Below are 24,441 nucleotides of genomic sequence, written 5' to 3' on the forward strand. Positions count from 1 at the left end.
AAAGAAAATTAAAATAATGCCCTTTTATTTTTAATTATCTAACAGGACACACACATTCACGTTTAAAACTGTTTTATATCCACTATAAAGGTGGTTCCATACATATCTAAGAACATGTGGCTTAAGGATGTTTCAAATTTCGTTAATTTGCACATAAATATTTACAAAAACATCACTGATAGTCATAGAATTTTTCTAACAGAAAAAAGAAATTAAAAACTTACAAACAATAGGAAAATCTGGGGGTAGCATTCTGATATCCTCCAATGGTATCCGTCCAGAATCTCCATCATCAAATTCGACAGACAAGAGGGAATCATCGGGAAGAGGACTAGATGCTAGAAAACCAATAACATATTCTTTGAGAGCACGGTTTTCCCCCATGTCATTACCAGAGAATGACTAAAACATAATCAAGTAAAACTTTCTCGTGAAAATTTATTTAATGTAATCGCACATGTGGTAGACTTTAAGGTCTGGGGGGGGGGGCACAATAAAATGCTCTCACACCCTGTATCTCTGCCCATTAATGTAACAATACTGTATAATGAAATTAAATTGTAAGAGGTATGAAGTGTATATCAAGTAAATAGAAAACTCTAAGAAGAAATTTTTCTCTTATTAAATTAGACCTGTATGAAAATGATACAAAAAGATATACAAAAATTTGCATTTATTACTTTTCACTTGAAAAAAAAATTCAGTGTATCATTATTTCTAAAAATAAATACTTCTCTCTTGTATTAGTTAAAAGGGAAATTTTCACTCTCATGTACTCAAAGGTGCTCAACTCTCATGACATAATTTGCATCACAAAGCATATGACAGCTGAATAACAACAGTTGAGCGCAGCACCATTCAAATTCATTCAACTAAAATGAATCTCTGAGAAGGTGTTTAGGATTCCCAGTGATGATTGTAAGTGTACCATTCAATCAAATACAGTAGGGCTCCAATTATCATAATCAATTAGGACTGGACCCCATTCAGATGATTGGATAATTCACGAAAAAGTTATTTCTTAGTAAAAACAAATTTAGCTTTAGTATGTAATGTAATTTAATGACTATGAAAACAAACTTGTTTACATTTTGTACTTCAGTACTGTATTAAAATGTATCATTTCTTGAACATATCAAAGTCAGTTGCTTCACAGTCTCTACTTGTTTCAGTGCAGCCAAGTCTCACATCTTTTTAACGGTGAGAAGCTGCAGATGGTCGCACTCCAGCCACTGCTCCATCCATTTTAGTGCCGTATCAAGGCACTCAAACACCTTATTAAGGAACTTAAGAAACTTTTAAAATGCAGATTTTGCTGATTTCTTTCTCCTTCTCAAAGTGATTCAGATAACTGGAGTACAGGTGGTTTTGGAGTCCCAATCTGTGTACTCATGTTCATCTTGACCCCAATTAAAATGATTTTTTCCTCAATTTACTGAATAAAATTTTTTTTTTTATTTGTTAAATTGAATTTTGACTGCACATATATTGTATACAAAGGATCCCAGTTCCCTATATCATACCTTTAGTGACAGTTCCAGGATACAAGCACCTATATTGCTGACTCCAGAATGCACAAATTCTACGGCCTTGAGGTACTTGTGATGCGTGCGTTGGCTTCACTTCAAGAACCTTTGAAAGTAAAAGAAAAAGATCTCAAAATATATCATTGGGGAAAAAGATTGCAACAAGATAAGATTCATCAGCAACATGAAAGTTTGTGAAAGTAGGGGAGAAAACTAATGAATAAAATAAATCATAAAGTAAATATTTGATGAATAAAAAAATTATGTTGACAAAAAAGATTTACTTGATTGAACACAATACAATCAGGAGCCTAATTTCAGTTTTTATGGGTGGAGGGTCTTCCTCTAAGCTGCAATTTAAATGCTCTCTGTAAGCTGCAATTTAAATGCTCTCTCTAAGCTGCGATCACGCATAGCCATACAGTGCAAAAAATAATCAGGCAGATTATTGCTTTTGCCTGCTGAATTCAACCACACAAAAATCCAAGATTGCAGCAGGGTGGTCTTAAGATCGTCACAGGCCCCTGGGCAAAGTGATTTAAGTGATTTTTCTGAGGACCCCCTATTTTGTTAGAGATGCCTGCTTACAAATTTGTATGCTTTCTCTTGAAATTTTTAATAAGATCTCATTTTCATAAAGCCCTTCCCTCAGCATTTGAGGCCTCCAGGCTATACCCAGCTGTGCCCATGCATTAAGATGACACTGAACTGCAGACAGTATAATTATTTCTTTTTATTACAATTTGAATCGACAAAAAGAAAAAAAAGAAGCAAAAATGAAAAAAAAAATCTTTTCTTCTTCTTTTTACTAAGATTGCTACAGCAGCAGACAATGTTGACAATATTGAGCTGACAATATTTGTTGACAATAAGAGGGCTTTCACAAATTTGACAGGAATCAGTAAATATAAAAAGAGTGAAAAAGTTTTTCCTTGAGCAAAGTGATCAGATTGTTTATTTGTTGCAAATTAATACTTAAACTTTTGAAAATCACCAATTTACAAGATTAAGCAATTTATCTGTAGTGACAGAGTGAATTTTGAGAGAGAACATGATTTTTAGTTTGACATAGCGTAATATCAGCCATATCATTTCTGCATGAGGGAAAAGTCAATACCAATTCATTTCAGCATCCAGAAGAATCTGCCATTTCAGGGTTGGAACTAGAGGGGGAGGGGATCGGGGTGGGGAGCAACTGCCCTGGGTGAAAAAATTTAAGGAGTGGCTGTTTTAGGCGGGAACACAGAACACCTATATGAAATTATAAAATTTTAATGTGGTACGGTGGCAAAATGTTCAGTTATGGTGCTAATCAATAGTATTATAATTTTTATTTATTACATAGGGATATTCTAGTGAGAAGTTAATTAACAGAGAGCTCAATATTTTGATAAAACACTTTTGATAGGACAATAAATAAATTCAAATAACTTCTTTCATTGTTTTTTAATTTAAAAAATGTTGTGCAATGATACAGGGCTGGACAAATCTCTCTCTCTCTCTCTCTCTCTCTCTCTCTCTCTCTCTCACGCACAGCACTGTGGAGAAATAGACTGTTTTTATTGAAATGAAACATGTAAAGCCCATACACAGATAATGAAATGTTTGCAATGAAAAATTCAAAGCCGTAGAACTCATCAATGGCTAGCAATTAAAGGAGTGAGATAAAGATTCCTAATCTCATTTTGCGATACATTCTACCAGGCATTCATCAATTGCTGCTCCAGATCTGTGACATTTTAGGATGCCCGATTCTGGTGGCGTACCTTATCCCATACATGTTTGATTGGCAAAAGGTCAGGTGACTTTGCTGACCAAGAAAGAGTATCAACAGCATGGAGGCAGTCCAAAGATATACGAGCAGTATGGGGCCTGGCACTATCTTGTTGAAAAATGGCCCCATGATGACATGACATACCATGAAGAGTAATGCAACTGGTCGCAGGATGTCATGAACATATCATTGAGCTGTGAAACTTGTAAGCAAGATGACTAGAGGTGACCTGCCGTCGTAAGAGATAGCACCCCACACCATCATGCTAGTGGTAATGGTTGTATGCCTCTCAAAAACAAAGGCTGATTGGGACTGCTGGCCCCGGCCCCTTCACACACGGGTCTGATGGTCATCTACTCCAAGACTGAAGGGGGATTCATCACTGAACACTATGTGATGCCAGTCTGTTGGCAGCCATGATGATTGGCTGCGACACCACTCTAGATGACTCTGCCGATGGTGGGGGTTTAACTCTATAATGCCCAGATCGCCCGAAGTCGGCCGAGTAGGTTAATGCCCATAACCGCCTCAAGTCGGCCAAGGGGGTATGGGTATGTTTTGGTGGGCTTTTGTCACCAACGGGGAAGAAGATGAAAGCTCTTGTCAGAGGCGGGAATGGAAAAGACAACTGCAACGCCCTATCAATGGGATTCTAAAAGCTGATGTACTAGAATGTTCCTTGAGAATGGACTAAGGGTAGTCGATGTATTTTACAAAGAGATAATACTGTGAGGAAAGGGGTGTTTTCAATAGACAAATTATCTCCTGAAAATAAATTAAATGAAAGGGTGAAGGACAATGCAAAGGGTGGCATGAATAGAAACTCATGGAGAAAGGGTGGGGAGAAGGAAAGTGGCCGAAATTTGGACGAGTCCACTTCGAACACAAAAAACTTGGTATTTTCACGACCCTCCCAGGTTTTCTATCTGGGCGTTAAAGAGTTAAAGGCAGATGTCTTAAATGCCACTGTGAGCGTAACCCAGCCTCAGCCAAGCGTCGTGAGATGGTGGAAGATACCAGGGGTGGTATAGACGAGTCTGTAGCACATTGGATAGCGGGCAATGATGCCGTTCGGGACTATCGCACAATCATCTGGTCTTGCCTCACATTCGTGCACCTTGGCATTCCAGAGCCTTCATTCTGCTGATGAGTTCCTTGCAGCAACCATTGCTGCCAGCACCTTTGCACAGCCGTGTCCGTACGGTGATGGTGGCAGCCTATTGCTCGGTATGACCAGCCAGCTTCACGCATCCCCACTATGTGACCACGTAAGAAGTTATCCAATTGGCTATAAGGTCTTCAATAACGTCACAACGGCATTATTGGTGGTGTCTCCAGGTAACTGCAATGCCGATAACGAGAAAATGTAAACAGTCTGTGATTGTTACCTGTTTTATATAATGCTAGTTGCACAGTAGAAACGCGTGCTACGACCAAAGTTAATATTCATTGGCCTTTTGAAAATTTAATCATTTGCATACTTGGGATAAAGGAATTTGCATGCAAAATTTCAAGATGATCGGATTATTTTTTAGGGGTGCTTTGTTTTTTTTTGGAAAAGATTGTATGTGTGGGTTTCCATAGAAAAGGTTTGCCATGCAGTCATGGTATAATGTGTAGTCAACATACAGTATCTTGATCAATTTTCATGATCCCCTAATATTTAGCGGTCCAAGGAAGCCATGGCACTAGCATCCTGCAGCTGGTTTCATGGGCTGGGATCTGTGACGGGCCCACAAGTAAAGATTTTCAAGGGCCTTTCTCTATAGTAAATATATAAGTTAAGAAAAATGGGATTCACATCTCGGATTGAAGCCCCGTCAACCATTTTATGTGGGAGCTGAGGGTCTGAGTCTTTCACACCAACAGCGTGGAGATTGTATTTATGGTTTTGTTGATAAATTTTTTAATTAATGAGTGTATGATTTTATATTTTCCGCTTTTTCTCAATCAGTTAATTTGGCATTCAATTCAAGCATCTAATATTTCAGTTACATGCTCGACTGGATACGTCAATTTTTGACAGTTTGTCCAGCCCTGCAATGATAACCACATCTTCATTTATTCTTAACTGCCAAATAGGTACTTACAGCTGCATTTAGTATTTCCTCTCGAGAGAATATGTGTGGACGATGTGCTCGTTCACCATCGAGAATTATTCCATACCTATTTGTATAAAAAATATACAACTGATTAATTATTACACTGTTGTTACAATAAACAGCTATGAAATATTTTCATTAGGGGAAGAGGGTTGAAAAAAAAACAATGCGGATCTAATATCCTTCTTTTTTTCAGAATGTATTTGAAAAAAAAACGTGGAAATAAAAATTGACTAGATGCCCAAATAAAAGTGAATTCAGCACTCACCTTGAGTGATTGCGCATAAAAGATTGAAACTCTGAAGATCTGGTGGAAATGGTGCAAAATTTGTAGTAATTCTAAGCAACATGAATTAATACTATATTAATAACATACATGTTCATTCTCTCTCTCTCTTTTTTTTTTTTTTTTTTTTTTTGCTTTTCTTTTTGTATTCATAATAATATAGCTATGAAACTTTTCTTTTTTTTTTGCATTAATATGGTAGAAGCCGCAAGAAACATTGATGCCAGATCTCCAGGGTATAATCAGGATACCATGAAATCAAAAATCATTTGCATCAATTATAAAAGTCCAAGCTGGTACAATACTGCATAGACATATTAAACTGAACCATATTTATGCAATCATGTATGTTTAATTCTACATAAAATTCTTAGAGAATATTCAGTATTAACCATTCAAATACTCAGTAGACCTTAACTACAAAATGAGTATCTATCAATTTTAACTAATGAAAGAATGGAAGGTAAAAAATAATAGAGTGAAACAAAAATGAAACATGAAATTGAAAAAAAAAAAAAATCACCAAAGAATGAAATTAAGTATAAAGTCAAAATTAAAAAAATTAACTGCAAAAGAAAATCGAAAAATGAAAAAAAATGAAGAAAAAATGCAAAATAAAAATAAAATCAAACTGTGAAGATAAGGTAACTAAAGGGGTGAACATATATAACTGTAAGTTATTTAAATCAGCTAATTCTAATTAAAATCTATCTTTACATTTGTATGTTGACATGATTTTCCCAAAGAGTTTCTTTCTATATGTTTAAAGTCTATTCCAAATTCAGCTAGCATAAAATCATTTTTTAAAAAACATAAATTTATGGTTTTTTTGTAACTTAAGTCATTAGGAGTGAGTCGAAAGCTTTACAATATTTGCCAAAGAGGTTGAGGCAAATATGTCATGTAACAGAACCAAATCACCATTGGAAAGTAAACCACTAGAAAGGATGTATATTGTGTTAGATGTTCGTACTGATAGATTGCTCATGAGTCATGGTCCATGTGAAAATTGAGCTGCGTAAAGATGAACGTGGAGCACATGTTATCAAAGAACTTTTTATGTTTTGAATGGGACTGTAAGGCACCTGAAACAACCAGAAACATTTGTTTGGCAAAAGGTGAAGAGTTGATCACGAGGCAATAACAACTAGATCAGCCCATCATGTAAACCAAATTTATGAATTTTGAAACTTGGAGCCACATAGTTAGAGCAAATCAGACAAACAGCACTAGAAGATCATCAAGCAAGCTCGGCATCATACAGATCCATGGGATTTGTCACCTACATGACTTCAGTAAAATGTAATTCACTCATACCTCGGCTAATGAAGATAATTCTTTCTGAAATTAGACAAAGCGTGGGATTCCCATGGGTTTCTATGAAAAGCAATTTAATTTGTTCCTGGCATAGTAAAAAATTTTAATATAAGTTTTATAAAATACTACACAGCATTGGTTCACAAAACATTTCTGAAGACACACATTTTACTAATCTCATCCTAAAATTTTGCAACTCTTTATTGCTCACCCGATATTACATTACCAATTTATCACTTTTCAAAACACATATGAAGCAATATCTATTTCCAATCAGTGACATTAGGAGTTTCTTTGAATGTGTTTTATGCTCCATATTAAGTGAAATTATGAAAAAATTTAATCTTATGCGTTGCAACATTATACTGATTTTTATTATTCTCACTAATCTGAAACAGTGTCACAACAATTCGGCGTGAAACAATTCAGCACTGATGATTCAGGGGTGATTGTGTTTTGTAAATAACAATTCCCTTCCCACTTTATCCAAACTGAAGGACTGGCATACTTTCAAAATGCTCTGAAATGATTTTGAAAATAAGGTGTGGTTGGAATTTTTTTTTTTACGCAAATGTGTTGTCGTTGTCCAATAGTGCAAATGAACGAATTATGACAGCCCTCAATATTGTTATTGATTTTGCTAAGCCGTCAATAGTAATGTTGAACTGATTCCATAGTTCTATAGCAAATTTTGGATCTCTCTGACGATTTCTTCATGTTGGCCTTCCAATCCAGGTGGCTTCGAAATAATTTACAATATCATATAAATCTTCTTAGTTGTCTCTGTAGTACTCGCTATCTAATAAATCTTCAAACTTTTCAACTATGTCATGTGATAGCACTAAATTGTCATTAAATTGTCTCGTACTATATTGTCGTAGATTCATATGAAACTCATGTAATGTATATTTCACGTAATTGCACTCCCTCCTGTTGCCAAAAATACTATGAATCATGTAAAAGTATTGTATAGAAATAGACTTTGTTTGCATGTTTTTAACCACCACACTAACTTCCTCGAAAAAATTATGGTTTTTTCTGTTTTGTTTTCTTATTTTGTCCACTAATATGTACTTATGTCAGTTGCTATTCATCGCGAACAACACAGTTAGGGGTTCATGTATTTTTTCCTATGTGATGTGGTCAGCTCATTTTTGTGTCTCACACTTATGCAGATGGGAAAGATAATCTCCTAGAATGTCCAGATTGGCCAGTTTGATGCTAAGAGTCTTGCACTGAAAATGTCCTATTGTAATAAAAGCTTTTTCTTTTTAATGCATTTTTCACATTGGTCTCAATCATTTATTTATGCAAAAGGACTCAAAAGAGAGCTTTTTGGAAAACAAATAAAGGTGTACCTGAAAAGTGATTCTGAGGTAGATATAAATTAATCTGGCTCAAAAGACAGTAATGCTGATGATTAGAGCCCGGAAGTTCAGTCAAAATGTAATAAATGCCTCTTTTTTGTGTATTTTCAAACTTTTTGGTAAAAATGTTTTGTGAAATTTTCATGCCGTAAATGCCTATTTTAACATAGTTTTAAGTTTATTTTGTGAATTTCAGAGGCCATAATCTGTAAAACTTGGATATTTTGGGCATGAGAACTTCAAAAGAATATCTCTTTTTAAAATTTTCCAACACTCATTATTATTTTCAGAAAGCCCGGCTCCCCCCCCCCCCCACAACTCTATTTAGATGCAACCGAGTGATCTGAATGATTGATGTTGGGCATGCATTAACTTTGCTTTGACCAGATGGTGTTAGACGTGAACGATTTTGTTCCAGATGAACACAGTTCATGTTAGAAAAGCAGAGGAAAATTAGAAACTTGCTTCCATAATAATAACAGGCTTCACATAATAATTCTAGCCCAGGCATTGAACTGTGTTGTATGTGTATAGCAGATCAATGATTGTACCAAGAGTTCTTGAGTTAACATCATGGCTTATGCAAGGCAGGATAGAAGCAGACAGGGTTTTGTGGCCCCATGTTGTTTTGATTTTATTTTTTTTTTTTTTTGCACCATAAATGCACTGCAAACAACCATGGCTATTTATTAAACATACACATTTAGTATTCGATTAAATTGACAAGGGTCGCCTTCACGGGTGTGTGACAGATATGGCCACACAGGGCACCGCACTTGAAGGAGTCCCATATAGGTGGTAATACAGTCAAACCTTGTTAGTGCGTCACCCGGTTAATATGTCACTCTGCTTACCGGATCACTTTTTGGAACTCCCAATTGGAATTGCCACAGCTATGGCTTACTCCGCTTAACGAGTCACTCCGTTTACTAAGTCATATTTTTGCTCTCCCAAGAGTGACTCATTAACAAGGTTTGACTGTATATAAAAAATTAATTATTTTTCTTTTTACAAAAATAGAACAAGATAGCCATGTTTCAGCTACAGAAATGATTATTCCAAATAATATAACAAATGAAAGTGAATTATTTGCAACTTGAGAAAGCCCCACACATCATTTTCTCTACCGATTCTGGTAATGGTGGCCCTGGAATTGGTATAATCCTCAGGTTCTAGTAACATTTTATTTTGGACTTGAAATCAATTAACGTGGATAATAATGCAGGGCATTGTTAGCACCTTTTTGCCTGCCTATTTTGACCACTTTTAGTGCCTAAACTTCCGGGCTCTACTGATGATGATTGTATGAAAATTCAACTCACGATGTGACAGTGTTATGTGAGCACATGCACATCCTTATCAAATAAAATGTTCATTAGCTGAGGTAGAAATATTGCAAAAAAAAAATCTTTGTTAGTCAAAAAATTCGTAAGCCAAGATATCACTGAACTGAAATGTAAGTGAGAAGAATATTGAAAAACTTTTGAGTCATCTTAATTTCTATACTTATTATGTATGACAATAAGTAAATACAAGTCTTATATGTCTTAATACATAAGTCTTCTCATCTTAAAGAAAAGCAAAGCATTTAAATTATGTAATGAGGAATCCCACCACACACACACATTCACATTATGGTGTATATATACTGGACGTAGTATTCACATGTGCACTTCATATGTCTGTTCTATTAAATATCTGGCAAAGTATAACCAAATAGGTTCTTGTGCCAATGAAAAGATAATATCCATTCATCTGACATTCAAACTGAACATAGAAAGTCCATCAATTAAAATTCAAAAGGTTTCAAACTACATGATAAAGACAGCTTACACGTCAGGAGCTTGTACAGCTGTAATGTGTCCAGCATAGAACAGGCCTTCATCAAGAATCAAGACTCTAGTCTTGTCTTCCAAGTCAGATGGAGTTAAAATACAAGATCTCAACTCTATTGCTGGAATTTAAAAAAATTACATGAGAACAATGGTATTTGATCTCATTTATACTACGTACATCAATCGTTTTATGTTTTTTAAATATAATTTTGCTGTGAGACTAAATATAGAAAGAAAAATTTGCCTATTATTTTCTAATGCCTATACTTTTTTATTTTTTTACTTCAATCATGTAGGACAGACCTGTAAGCCCCACCATTTAATATCTCATATCAAAAAATTTTTAATTCTTGAGTTGAGGGAGAATTTTATTTTAAAAGTTTTCAACACACTTGCTGAAGTTAATAAGACAATCATAAATACTAGTGCTACTAAACCGGGGTGCTAGTGCTACTTGTACTAGTGCTACTATTCGGGGGGGGGACCAGACCGCCAAGTCTCCCCCCCCCCCCTCGCTACGCCCTTGCTGTTGCTCACTTTGGCAAGACTTTTAATGGGGAGATCAGCTCGCATTTGCACCTTAAAGTTGGGAACCACAGAAAACCAACTTCAGCCAACCATCTCTATGACGACAGTGGGGTTCAAACCCGCGTCCTTACTATGCGAGTTCGTCACTATGACCACTCGACCACCATTGTGAAGTCATAAATACTGGTGACGTTTTTTTAAAGTTAAAAATTCTTTATATCATATAGACTACAAATTCTTTCATGACAATAATAGTCCCCACATGCAAGTGGTACATAATTTTTAACTTTGAAACATGTTGTTCAAGTAACTAGAAATCATTAGAGAATGGATTACATACACTAAAAAAGTGGCAAAATGTGCTCTAAAAATATGCAGTTAAAAGATATGCACTTGAAAATGTCAAAATATGCACAGAAGAAATCCTGAAAAATGTAAAAATGCTAAAATATATACCAAAAATGAGGAAATATGCATAAAAAATCACTAGGCCAAAAAAATCAGATATGTTTTTAAAATGCATTTAATTTATTTCTTAGTGCACATATTCATTTACAAAATAATATCCCCACATATGTGTATACTGCATATGCAAATAACTCATTAACAATATACGGTAACGAAAGAATTTTGACGCAACATTCATTTGAAAAATTATTAAAAACTTAATGAAGCTTTAATAAATCCTTAAAAATATGCACTTATTCTGAAATTTCTTTTACTTTATGCATTTATATGCATTAACATATGCATTTACATGCATTAATGCTAAAAAAGGCCAAAATATGCATATAACCCAGGTAACCATAACCCTCTAGTAATCATATATAAAAACTGCATGCAATTTAGCCATGAATTGGAAGAACAGTAAAAAATTAGCCAACCTTTTCAGTACTGCATTATGAAAAATAAAATAAATATCATGAAATTTTTTGGTATAGGTCATTTTAGTTCTAGTCTCCCTCCAAAAAAAAAAAATGCACAATATTTATTATTTAGTACAGCGTTTCACAAAGTAGGCAATATCGCTCCCTGGTGGATGATGGAATGGTCTGGGGGGATGCGATAGAAGCTACAGACTTTTAACATAGGATCCTATGGATTCACTTGAAGTGGAGGGCAATGAGAGAGAAAAAATTCTGATGAAGAGGACGATGGAACAAAAAGTTTGGGAAACCATGATTTAGTACAACAATTTAATTAACCTGACACTTGTGTGAAAAAGTTTTGTCAGCACTATACGATATAAAAATAAAAAATACCAATTCGAATATTTTGAATAATACATGATAATGAATATTTATTTATTTTACCAGAAGCCATAATTTGTTTTATACATTTGTTAGGGAACACATCGGGGGTGGGGGGGGGGGATATAGTGTTTCACTGTATTACACTCTTGTGTAATGCAGCAAACACTTTCACAGGGGTGAAATCAAAGGGCAAGCGAGTGTCATAGGCCCCAGACCAGGTGATTTTTCTGAGACCTTACCTAGCAAATTCTTGAAAATTTCAACCAGTTCTCATTTTTGTGAGACCCTCTCTTCTCCTGAGGTCCCCGGGCCATGCCCAAGTGGTCCCCACGCATTTAGATGGAACTGGGCAAAGCATCTAAAAGATTTTTTTAAATTAATGTATTTAAAGAACTAATAGTCCCACTTGTGCTGTCATCTGGCAGTTATAAAGCATTTATACATAAAAATACCAATACCAAACAACATATGGAAGGGATGTTATGGGGCGAAAAAGTTGATGGTACCATAAAGTATGGCCTGCACCAAAAGTGTTAAGCTAACCGAGTTTGTAGGAGTCATCATAATTAAAAATTTCGGAATCAGGATGACTCTGTTATGACCCAGCACAACTCACTAGGTAGTAAATTGCCCATAGATGGCAATAGACTCAAATTGTGCTCGGTTTGAAAGAACTACAAATAAAAGACTGTTATGATAATTTTTCTTAAAAATCCTACCTTTCTGATTCATTTTTATAATGAGATCACTTAAAGGAATGTCTTCACTTGGAGCTGAGCTAGCTTCGTTACTATCACTGTCTGCAACAATCCTTTTTGGTTTCTCAGCTGAAAACAAATTTAACAGTTTCATCACATAACAAATCTATAATTTCTACTGTATTTTAACGTGCATGTTTTAATTTTGCAAATTTATTTGTAGATTTCACTCGAAGCTACACATAAATATAATTTCCCCCAGTACTAGCAGAAACCAAATTGCATAATGTTAGTTGAGCAGTGAAATCTTTAATGATACAGTGGAGCTCTGCTATACCCTGTAATGAGATACAATATGGCTACACAATGTTCTCCGTTAGTTTAGAAAGTTCCATTTTATATTTAAAGGGGAGGTAAACCATGACCCAAGTAGGGTAAACGATGCATAAGTAGTACATGAATTTCGATTATTGCTTATTACAGTTACAGTAGACTCTCAATGATCCGGATTGTCTGGTGAATCCAAGGTTTTCCTGTCGGTTTTTTGTTCTCTCATCAGACCACTTTTTCATAGGAAAAACATATGCGTATACAGATGTTCCCCAAATATGCCAACAAGATAAAATAAAACAAACAAATGAAAAAAAAACCATAGCTGTTCTGTGCATGGCTCAAGGAACTATATACTATGTGCCCCCTATAAAGATCTTATCTATTAGGGGTGTTGGCTGCTTGCAGATGTGGAGAAATGCATAATAGCACCACATGTCTATGCATGCATCTGCTGCTTAGAGGAAAACAATACCAAACAATATTCTGTATTGTCACCCATCGATCATGTCTATATAGTTCATTTTTTGCTTTGACTTGATCCTCAATATCCTTCATATGTGAAGTCCTGTCTACATCACTCTAGTTGCTCTTGTTTGTGCAATGTCATTAATGTCAAAATGAAAGCATAAAATATTAACTCTCGTTAAAAAAATTAGATTACTAAAAAGCTTGGGGAAGTTGGTTGGCCTTGCCAAGGAATACACCCTCCCCCAAATGTAATAATACAATTACCAGGCACAATTGTCTTTTTTTTTTTGTTACAAAAAAAAGAAATGTGCAGGTTCATCACTCAGCAAATTTAGAAAATATACAATATTCTAAATCCATATTTAAATTTGTTTTTGGCTTTATATGGCATACAGTAGCTTAAATAATTTTAATGCATTATTTTTTCGAAGATCTTCCAATAATCCAGTGTTTTTGGTAATCCAGTGAACCCGTTGATCTGATATGTACCGAATTACCGAGAGTGTACTGTAACTGTTAATAATTTCTTTTGAATACAATTTTTTTTAATCACATTTCTTCTGTACCAAGCTTTTGATTCTAGTATATTACACTCCTTCACCTTTGATATCAATAACTCAAAGTATCCTGTCAGTCAGGGATGTATGAACATCTGACCTTTCTTTTTTTTCTTCCTTTTTTTTTGGGGGGGGGGGTACCCCGGAGGGTTTCAAATTTTTTCAAATTTATTTCAAATAATTACAAAAAAATAAAACATCATTCATATACAAGTACAAAACAACCAAGGAGACATTAGTCCCATACTGGTTGTTACAATCAAAATGTTTGTGCATGTTAAGATTACTACAATAAGTTAGAATTCTTGACAAATGGATAGAAAAATTATAACTAATGAAACAAAAGTAAAAATATGCATTATAAAGATAAGTAAAAAATAAACAACAGAAAACAAAAGAAAATGAAAGGAAAGAGAGAAATGTAATGGAATTTAGTATAACAATAGGTGGTGGCAAGATACATACAATTGGTGTGAATAATAAACATGTAAACAGGGTTGAAAGGTGCTGGGATGCTTATGTGATATGAGAACATGAATCAATGCAGAATACAATAATATACATCCATGCCAATGCAATGCATTTGCAATTGTCTAAATTTTTCTGAATAAAAGTTGGATATGTTATTTGACACAGCATTTTTTTCCTTTTTTTTTTATTTAATTCATACATTGAGTTGATAAAGCAGGGGGGGGGGGAATGAAAGTTATGTTTAAGAGAAAAAGTCTGAGGATGAAATTAAAAGTGGATCTCAATGGCTAGAATTTGAAAAAGATGGAACTTAAGATTTTTTTTAAACTTGAGAATGTAGTTCCCTCTTTAATCTCAATGGGAAGGGTATTGTAAAATTTCATAATGAGAAAACTGAAATATTTTTTGAGTATAGTTTTGCAAACTAAAGGTAGTGAATAAGTGGAATAAAGGTGAGCGGATGTGCAGGATGAGTTTGAAGGTGAAATGAATTTATTCTTTTCTTGATTATCATTACGGGTCTAAAAAAATATAAGTAATGTAGAGGCAGGATCTGTGGAGTTGATGCAAGAGTTTGTTTTATGGAGTGTTATAATCAGATGTTAATAGCCTGATAATTTTTTTTTGTAGAGACAAAATAGGAGTAAGATTAGATACATAATCGCTTCCGCAGACTGATAGACCATACAGTAAATGAGAACGAAATTTTAGAGTAGTAGTAGGTTAGTAGAAAGGTTTTACTCATGATAGGTTTGAGATGATAAAACTTGCATAACATGAAACACAATTTAGCTTGTAAATGGTTAATATGAGAAAGCCATTTTAAATTATGGTAAACATGAATACCAAGGTATTTTATCGTAGGTGTTTGTTGAAGACATTGACAGTTACATGAATTACAATTAAAAAAATTTGGTTCATGGAGTATTATGTTATGTTCAAGAGGTTGAATATTACGTAAAGATAAATTAATAAATTTACTTTTAGAAATGTTTAACTTGAGATTATTATTAATAATCCAGTTTTGAATTGTAATTCGATCACTATTAATTGTAGTAATAAGTAGTTGATAATCTGTTCCCGAGTAGAGAATGACAGTATCGTCGGCAAATGTAATGATTTTACCACTTATTTTAAGACTACATAAGTCATTAATAGAGATAATGAATAATAACGTTGGAGAGAAGAAAGGTAAAAGGATCTCTTCCAAATGAATCAAAGAAATTTTGAACAATTTAAATAAAGAGCCTTTAAAATTGAAAAGAAATTGGTTTAAGCAGTATACAAAAGTGTTATTTCATTTTTAAGAAAAATAATTTTTAATTTGCTTTTGGAGAGGAGGGACATGAGATCACTTTGTGACAACCCCTCCCACATCCTCAGCTCATATCGCTGCTGCCAGTATGAAAACTAGTTTCCTCAACCCGAGTTTTTAACGTACCAAAAAATATATTCTCATCATAAAAAATTATAATGAACTATTTTTATATTTAATAGAAATTAATTTCAGCGCATGTTGAAACACTATAAAAAATGCACACATACCTCTCGCAGCAATAAGCATACTAAGGGGTAAGTTATCACTCTGGCTAGATGCTTCATCACTGCTTTCACTGTCTGTGAGGCTAGAAGATGAAAATTCGCTGCTCTTGCTGCTGAAAGCACTGCTTTCACTGACATGGCGCTTTTTTGGTGATGTATTTTCTGTGTGTTTGGACTTCTAATATGGAAAACAAAGAAATAAACATACATGAAGATGTGTAGACTTTACACCATATTTTAATTAAATGTGTATGAATATTTGAAACAAGACATTTCTTTTAGCATTTCACTGAATCAGGGTGTATGAAAAGTTAAAAAAAAGTTCAAAGCTAAAAAATTTTAATTTTGAAGTATTCATGTTATTAAATTAATTTCAAGTTATGTAATATGTTCTCAGCTTGATAAAATTGCTCAAAGAAAATCTGACACCCCCCCCCCCCCCCACCATATTCAGAGGACTAATTTTAAAAACTTTTTTCAGAGAAATTCTTCCCTGCTACACATATTACAGTACTGCAATTGTATCCCGTTATAGCAAACTCCAAGAGATTAGAGAAATCCCTTCATAATAACAAAATTTTGTTCTAAAGGAATTATAGAGAGAGATTTTTTTCACATTGTTCCTATGTAAGCTTATCTGGGGGTGGGATATCAAAAGTTTTCGTTAAAATGAGATTTTTTGCTATAACGGTGTACATTACAACGGGAATTGACTGTATTGCTAATACATATGGTTCTGCTTAATTGGGTAATGGATAACTGATATGCCCTGCTTATTTGGATAAAATTCTGTGGAACCAGAATTCCCTCTCTCCCTCCAAAGATAATATTAAAGTTCCCTGCTCCATGTAATAATTTCAAAAACGTTTCCTCGCTTAATCGAAAATAAGAACTTGCACAATAACTGGAAATATATATTTACCAATGTAAACTTTATTTTTTATCAGATAAAATAGTAAAAAATTAATGTTACAAATTAAGATTTATAAGAAATCCAGATTTGGGGCTTCTCAAGTGTCCAATCTGGCTCCAGTATATTTAATTATTTTATTTTGTTCTTTGTTTGTCCATAGAAGGCGCTAACTTTTTTCGATGAAAGTGAAAATCTGCACAACTCCATGGCTTTATGCAATGTCTTATTCAAATGAAATGGGAAAAAAAAATTTAATTCACTTCATTTTGATGCTTGATTTATTTCAGAAGCTTTATTAATGTTGATCTTTCACCAGTTCCTAACATGAACCAAACTAACGGTGTGAAACAGCAAGTTAATTGTTCCCCATATTATCAAATACCCTGTTTAATCAGGTATTATGTGCTGGAACGATGATATCTGTTTAAACGGGCCAACTGTACTGCACGGTGGTGATCGGCTGAAGTTGGTTTTCTGCGGTTTCTAGACTTTGAAGCGGGAATGCGAGACTGTCAATTTTGAAGTCCACTTCAAAATATAGTAGACAGATGGGCGAACAAGCAGGAACACAAATCAAGCACAACTGACAACATAAATATGTTGGGGCCACACATATATACATACACACAACATGTTCTGGCATGCCCTTACTTGTTAGAAATTCTGTAGAGGAATGTGTATGAGATGCACGCACAGTTAAGTAATAGTAGTATTATTTCCAAGAATCGAGACTGGATGTACAAACTATGCCACAAACACATATTTTTGGATGAACATAAGCAAACACATATTTGATTTTTAATGATGCCTTATTACTCAAATATTATTTAATCTACTTACTTCTTTTTTATCTTTTGATGCATTTTCAGGTTTCTGGCCGACTTGTACAATGTTTGTTTTCTTTGGGGTGTTCGTTGCTTGCGCTGCATTAGGTGGTGTCTGAGGTAATGGTACTTTTGCATCACTCAAAAATATTCTTTCACTTCTCCGAACAAGCCATGCTTGCTCATCGAAAAATGGTTTCTTAGGTCTTTCTTCCTTCTGAGAAATGCAATAACATAAGTAATGCTATCCACTTACATAGATAACAAAGAAAAAATTTAAAGAAAAGAAAGAAGTATGTAAAATTATTATTTTTATCCATCGATAGAACATCCTAGAAGTTAACTACGTTAAAATTGTACAATAACCGGCTTTAGGATAACGAGAAATATATCTATATAATATCTCTACCTGTTTTCATCTCAGTTGAAATTAAAATGACATAGAGCTAAAAGTAAAAATGACTAACAAAGGCAGAATACAATATGAATATAAAAATTTGAAAGCAAAAGTTTTGTAGCAAGAATTTGAATATGAAAATATATTGAAGATTATCAAAGCTAGAAGCAATATATTTTCTACCTTGAAAATGTTCGTATTCAAACACTTGCTGCACAATTTTTGCTTTCAAATTTTTGTATTCATATTGTATTCAGTTTTTGTCAGCCATTTTTCCTTTTACCTCTATGCTATTTCTATTTTAATTAAGATGAAAATATTTATATGTATCACACCATGTATTTCAAATGCTCTTAGTGCTAGTATTGGTATTATTCGATAATTTTATTTAATCTTCAACTTCATTTGCAATATTCTGTTGTTTTTTAAAATTTAAAAAAATGCATTTATTCTTAATGAATAATTATTATCATCTAATTATAAGCATGCTTTAACCAATCTAAGGAAAGTTGCTAAATCAGCTTTTTCCCTACATTCAAAGTAAATGGCATTTGGGGGCACTTAATAACAGCACTTTATTATAGCAATAACATATGGCAGTTATAAAACATATAGAATAAATATATATATTACCTTAACCTCATTTTTAACATGCGCATGTGTTTCCAATGTCTTGACACTCTCTGAAAAGTAAAAGAAAAGCATTAATATCAAGCATTCCAAATATCGTATATCTTCTTCAACAACAACTCAAATGGTATGACATTCATCCGTCTATACATATCAGTGACACTATGATGAGGAACGAAATTTTACTTTTGAAAGTTCCGCATAGAGTGAATATTTAGCAGGTTTTCTCATGTGGACGTGATGTAAGTGGTGACTGTTTGGCTGTGGTCTTCATAAATTTCAACCCTATATTTCACGTTTTTTGTTTCAAATATCGGAATGACACTCTACATTGTCTAGAAGAGCATGAAAAGTAACAGTTTATCTGCAGTTTTTTTGTAGATAACATAGGACATATGTCACCTCTCTAGAGTACCCACCACAGCGATTAGTTTATTTAGTGCAAAGACCACAACCAGACATCTTGAAAAATATTGATTATTCAATAGAACATATTTCTACAAAAAAAAGAGATGAAACTGTGTTCAATGAGAAACATAAAATTTTATGAAAGCTGAAAGGCAGATCTTGAGTTTTGTATCTTACAATAGATAAAATCATCACATAGAATAAGTAACATTTCAATTTGCTATTTGCTAAACAAATTTTATTTATGCATTTATATCATAAACTTACTTTCTTCTTTCTTGGTTTTGGGTTCAGAATTTCCATGAACACTCCCTGGCTTCTGCTTCTTTATATACTTGGTATCGACTGAAATTAAAAAAAAAATCACTTATAACAAACAAAAATGTTTTTTGAAAGGAACTTGGGCAAAATGAATGCAGAAATATTTTATGTAACAGGTTGCAGAATTGATGAATCATAGGCCTTAAATAAAAACCATAAGAAAAAATGAATTCTTATTTAAGGGCTTTTTTTATTGGTATTTACATAAATAATTCCACATTTTCAAGAACACTTATTTTCGATTACTCGTATATAAAGAACGTTTTTAGTTCAGAAAATATTTCACATATTGAGAGAGTCGGTTTACACACAGGTCAGTTTTTGAAGAAAAAATTCACAGCCAGAGTTTTATCCCCCCCCCCCCCCATAGCAAAGTAGATTCAACTCAACCCATAGAAACAAAGCCATGTTTTAGCATTACTGGATGCCTCTTTGGCCAAGCACTGAGACCCTTACAGATTAGACACAATTTATAGCAACTGCTATGCAAGGTTATTTATGTAAGGGCACCCTCATGCATCAAGGTGCAGTGTAGAGGTAAGAAACTGGATTAAGATGGTTCGATGTCACAGCACAATGATTACAACAGTTTGTACCCAGCAAATGGTAACCATTTTTTATATACAACTAGCAAACTGAACATTTTGTATAACCACGCTTTTTGTCATTTTGCCACACTGTATCCATTGATATGATAGAAAATGTTTTCATGCTGTCTTGTAAAGTGGGGAGAGAGTAAATGGGAGGAGGAAAAACATTTGGAAGGTTTGATCATTTTTCATTGTATATATCTTTTATCTCCAAAGCAGAATGTTTAGCATTGTTCTGCAACGAGCCCTCTCTATTCTGCATGAGCTAAGTGGAAATGTTCTGCAGTAAAAATCTCCATAATAGTGTTTTCTTCACTTTTCTTAAAATTCTTCCAGATTTTTCTGCAGTAGCAAAATTGTTCTGCAACATAAGTCATAGATTTCAGCATATTCTGCATTGGGGAGGCTTTTATATCTTAGAAATATCCTTTTTTGACTGACAAATGTGTCTAATTTTCTAGGATCGGCGTATACACAGATTTTTGATTTCCTATCGTTTTGGTGGTTCTCAAGTTGGGGACACGAGGCCAGCTTATACATGAATATATATGGCAGTTGATTTCATTGAAGAGCATTCATTTTCATCAATGGTATTATTTTTAATTCTCAGCTTAAAAATAGAAGTGTTTAGACAACTGGTTTATATGAAAAGATGAATTTCGGAAAGAAAATTCCATCTGCAGGGAATTGAACTATTTGCAGAATAATTCCCTTCATAATATAGGCAAATGGGCTAGACTACTATGCTACAGAAGCAACAAACATTTTTGTTTTTTTACAGCATATATGTTGCTATCAAAGCTCGAAATTGACCAATTCGTGACGGTTCCAGCCATTTCGTGAATTGAGAAATTTCATTAAATATTGAGCCGGCCAATGTCTGAAATTTGGATATTGGCCGGCCATTTCATGAAGTGGCAGGTGATCCTTGGCCAAACTCCTATTATAAAAGACATGATTCGGGATTATTGTCAAATTGGTGTATTTCTTTGTGATACTCATGTCCACGTTAGTTACAGCAACCCATCAAACCACAGTTATTATGTGGTAATCATTTTCTTTCTCCAAAATTTGGTAGGAGAAACTATATGTTTACATAACTATTTTTTATAGTTTTTTTATTACAAATTTCATTTTCCACGCCCCCTCTCATCGCATGGAGCTAATCCAATACAGCTGCTATATATAGATATGTAACACAGCGATTTAAAAAATGGATTTGGCTCCTACCAGGCTGTCTTGCATCAGCATGACCTATGGCCAGAGATCTCTGGCCATTTCACGAAGCTGTCGGCCAAAGTCCGAATCATTTTTGCAATGCCGACTTTTGCCAATTCGCAAGTGGCCGTCTCCATCATGAATTGTCTGCACTTCAGGCTTTGGCAGTAACATATATATACTCTGAATGGAACTATGCAATGGTTAGAGTTAATGGTAATGAGTTGAAAAAAACAACTCATAACTAGGGCTAGGATGTTTATGACCAAAAAACTGACAGAAACTTCAACAGAAAATACTCCGTAAAAATACATTCATACCCTAAAAAAAACTAAAAGTATACCGTAAAATATTTAAAAATATGCCTTTTTACATAGTCTGACAATATTTTCAAGAAAAATATGGGAAATCACTAATCATTGTCAAAAGTAATGCCAAATGAACACAAAATTGTCAATGGTTGCTAATACTGGCAGAAAATTGCCAATCACTGCTAAAAACAATGCCAAAGGGAAGTAGAATTGTCAATCATTGCTAAAAGCAATGCCAAAGGGAAGTAAAATTGTCAATTATTGCTAATATCACCAAAAAATTGCCAAATGTGTGAAATTAAGATAGAAAAAAGACACAGCTTCCCTCTTCATTTTACTGGTGAAATAAGAAAAATAATGCTGCAAAATATGAAAATATGCCTTAAACCTTTGACTACATATTTATTTTTTATTTTTGTTTTTTGACTTCATTTACAAACTTTCAAGTGAAAATACACAAAATAAGTCACAAGTACAACAAATTCAGTGTTTGGGATTTTTTCATCAAGTGGTATTCCAATCGAGGCTGGGACACATATGCCTCAATCGCAGTCAATGACGTTGTAGATATGAGAGGACAGTATATACATATATGGTTTTGACCGAGGTAACCACAGCACTATCTGAACAACTGAAAATAAAGCATGAGCAACTAGTCTGGTTCTACGGCTGAGATATATTACGAATAGTTTCCGAACAATTTTTGATCCAGTAGTAATTTTTTAAATCTTAATATAAGTGCGACATATATGCCCCATTAGTAGTCAAAGGGTTAAATTTTGAAAATGATGAAAAATGCCTTAAAATTACTGAAAATCAAGCAAAATATGCAAAGTGATAGAAATCCTAGCCCTACTCATAACTCACTTTTATTATCATCTTTTTTCTTCTTTTTGGAAATTAACTCTTGCTGATGCTTCATATTGTTCTTAATTTTCTTTTCTACATTCAGTTCTGAAAATAAAATAAAAATTTCTGATTTTTTCAATATTGGAAATAAAAATAATCGCAGCACAAAAACAGAGGCCTCTTATTGATAATTTGTAAATTGTTGCATCTAAACTTACAAAACAAGTATCACAACTTACTTTTGGTATCAGACTTTTCCTTGGGTGATGTTCCAATAAGAGCACTGCTATTGTGTTTATTGGTGATTTTGGATTTGAAATTTGAAACAGATTTCTTGCTGCCGGAATTTTCCTTAAAATTTGAGAAAAAAAAGCAATTATTTAATTTAATGAAGAATAGGAAAATTCTGACACTTTCTCTTATAATTGTAGGTTCTTTTTTTTCTTTTTTAACAAAATTTCTTTCTAATACCAGCTTCCAAAAAAAGCATATTTCCTATTTTTTTTCTATTTCTCTCATGAGATTTTGTGGCCTCATAATTGGTGTATGTGACTTCATTTTTACTTCAAACTTAAATACTAAGAAGCTTATATAGTATTTTATAGCAATGAAAATCCCTAATTACCTGCTACTAAACACTCATCATAGCTACTCTCTTCATTTACTTATTTACTATCAAGCATGTAATGTATTTTTATGACCAGAAGATGTGTTCAGCATTATTATGCAACAAAAAATACACAGATGTACTTAATCCAGGTCAAAGAAAAAAAAAGAAATACTCAGAACTAGACACCAAGTTAGTAGATTTTTTTTTTCAAGCCGAGCACAACTCAGGTCTATCGCCATGGGCAATTTACTACCTAGTGAGTTGTGCCGGAAGTGTAAGTATGTGTACCTAACAGTCTGAGTGTGTATCTAGTGTTGTGTGTGATTTTTTAGTGCTGCCATCTATATCTCAGGAGTGAAGTGTAATGACTGAATATTTGTACTGTTTGTAGGACTGTTGCTCTCTGTGGCGAGATTTTTTTAACGGGGAGATCGGCTCGCATTTGCGCCTTGAAGTTGGGAACCACAGAAAACCAACTTCAGCCGACCACCACTGTGGTGATGGTGGGGCTCGAACCCGGGTTCCCGAGATGCGAGTCCATCATTATGACCACTCGACCACCGCAGCGGCAGTTAGTAGATATTGATCATTTAACCAATTTTTTCTTACAATTTCTGAAAAAAATTTTGCAGGAGAAAATTCTCACAATAAATTCTTTACATTGATTGTAATACCATGAAAACAAATCCACAAATAAACATGAGAATAATAAAACTATGGTTATACCTGAGATACAGTTTTATTTAGTGTAGAATTATTGTGTTTAGATACAGAAGAGTCTTGCTGTTGAGTCTTCTTGTCTGATAAACATGATTTGAACTCCTTCTTGAATTGCTTCTTCTGTAAAAGTGTTTTCTTTGTCATTAAACTATTTGACAACAAGCGTTTTCCAGCTTTCATCTTGATAGATTGGGCAGATTTAAATGAGGATTTGCTCTTTCTTGTCAGAGCTGATTTTCTTTTAAAGCTAGTAGGGTTAGCCTTTTTTGATTCTGTTGTTGCTTCAATATCTGGCTGAGCAGCTTCTTCATTACTGTTGCTTCCTTCGTTAACATTACTGTTGGAAGAGAAATAAAAAACCCATACATACATGTGAATAATTTTAATAACTATATTTTTGTAATAAATAACAAACAGACTGAATGACCAGAAGCAGATTAGGATCGTTGTGGCCCTGAGCACAGAAGAAAATACCGGGCCCCTTAAATTAGAAAAAAGTGTAAATTTGGGGTTTTTCACAACCCTTCTGAAGTCAGGGCCTACTAGAGCACGATGTGCCCGGTGTGCCTGCTGTTAAATCCGCCTCCGTAAAC

General features: G+C 34.0%; 1 protein-coding gene across 3 annotated transcripts in view; it reads right to left on the minus strand.

The window, feature by feature from the left end:
• Positions 1 to 24,441, minus strand: part of LOC149077637 (uncharacterized) — a 260,154-nt gene that overhangs the window by 22,506 nt on the left and 213,207 nt on the right. For all 3 annotated transcript variants that reach the window (XM_089245186.1, XM_089245185.1, XM_089245187.1), the window contains 12 exons: positions 23,855 to 24,185; positions 22,758 to 22,869; positions 22,537 to 22,623; positions 19,497 to 19,574; positions 18,825 to 18,874; positions 17,811 to 18,011; positions 16,061 to 16,235; positions 12,708 to 12,815; positions 10,206 to 10,326; positions 5,391 to 5,466; positions 1,524 to 1,632; positions 225 to 338 (listed from right to left, as the gene is read on the minus strand). In XM_089245186.1, the coding sequence (XP_089101312.1) occupies positions 225 to 338; positions 1,524 to 1,632; positions 5,391 to 5,466; positions 10,206 to 10,326; positions 12,708 to 12,815; positions 16,061 to 16,235; positions 17,811 to 18,011; positions 18,825 to 18,874; positions 19,497 to 19,574; positions 22,537 to 22,623; positions 22,758 to 22,869; positions 23,855 to 24,185 (1,562 nt within the window). The remainder of the gene's footprint in view (positions 1 to 224; positions 339 to 1,523; positions 1,633 to 5,390; positions 5,467 to 10,205; positions 10,327 to 12,707; positions 12,816 to 16,060; positions 16,236 to 17,810; positions 18,012 to 18,824; positions 18,875 to 19,496; positions 19,575 to 22,536; positions 22,624 to 22,757; positions 22,870 to 23,854; positions 24,186 to 24,441) is intronic.

The sequence above is a fragment of the Pholcus phalangioides genome, unplaced genomic scaffold (genome assembly GCF_987345545.1).
Source record: "Pholcus phalangioides strain wild (caught in Gottingen) unplaced genomic scaffold, Ppha-v1.0 ptg000015l_1, whole genome shotgun sequence".
NCBI classification, from domain to species: domain Eukaryota; kingdom Metazoa; phylum Arthropoda; class Arachnida; order Araneae; family Pholcidae; genus Pholcus; species Pholcus phalangioides.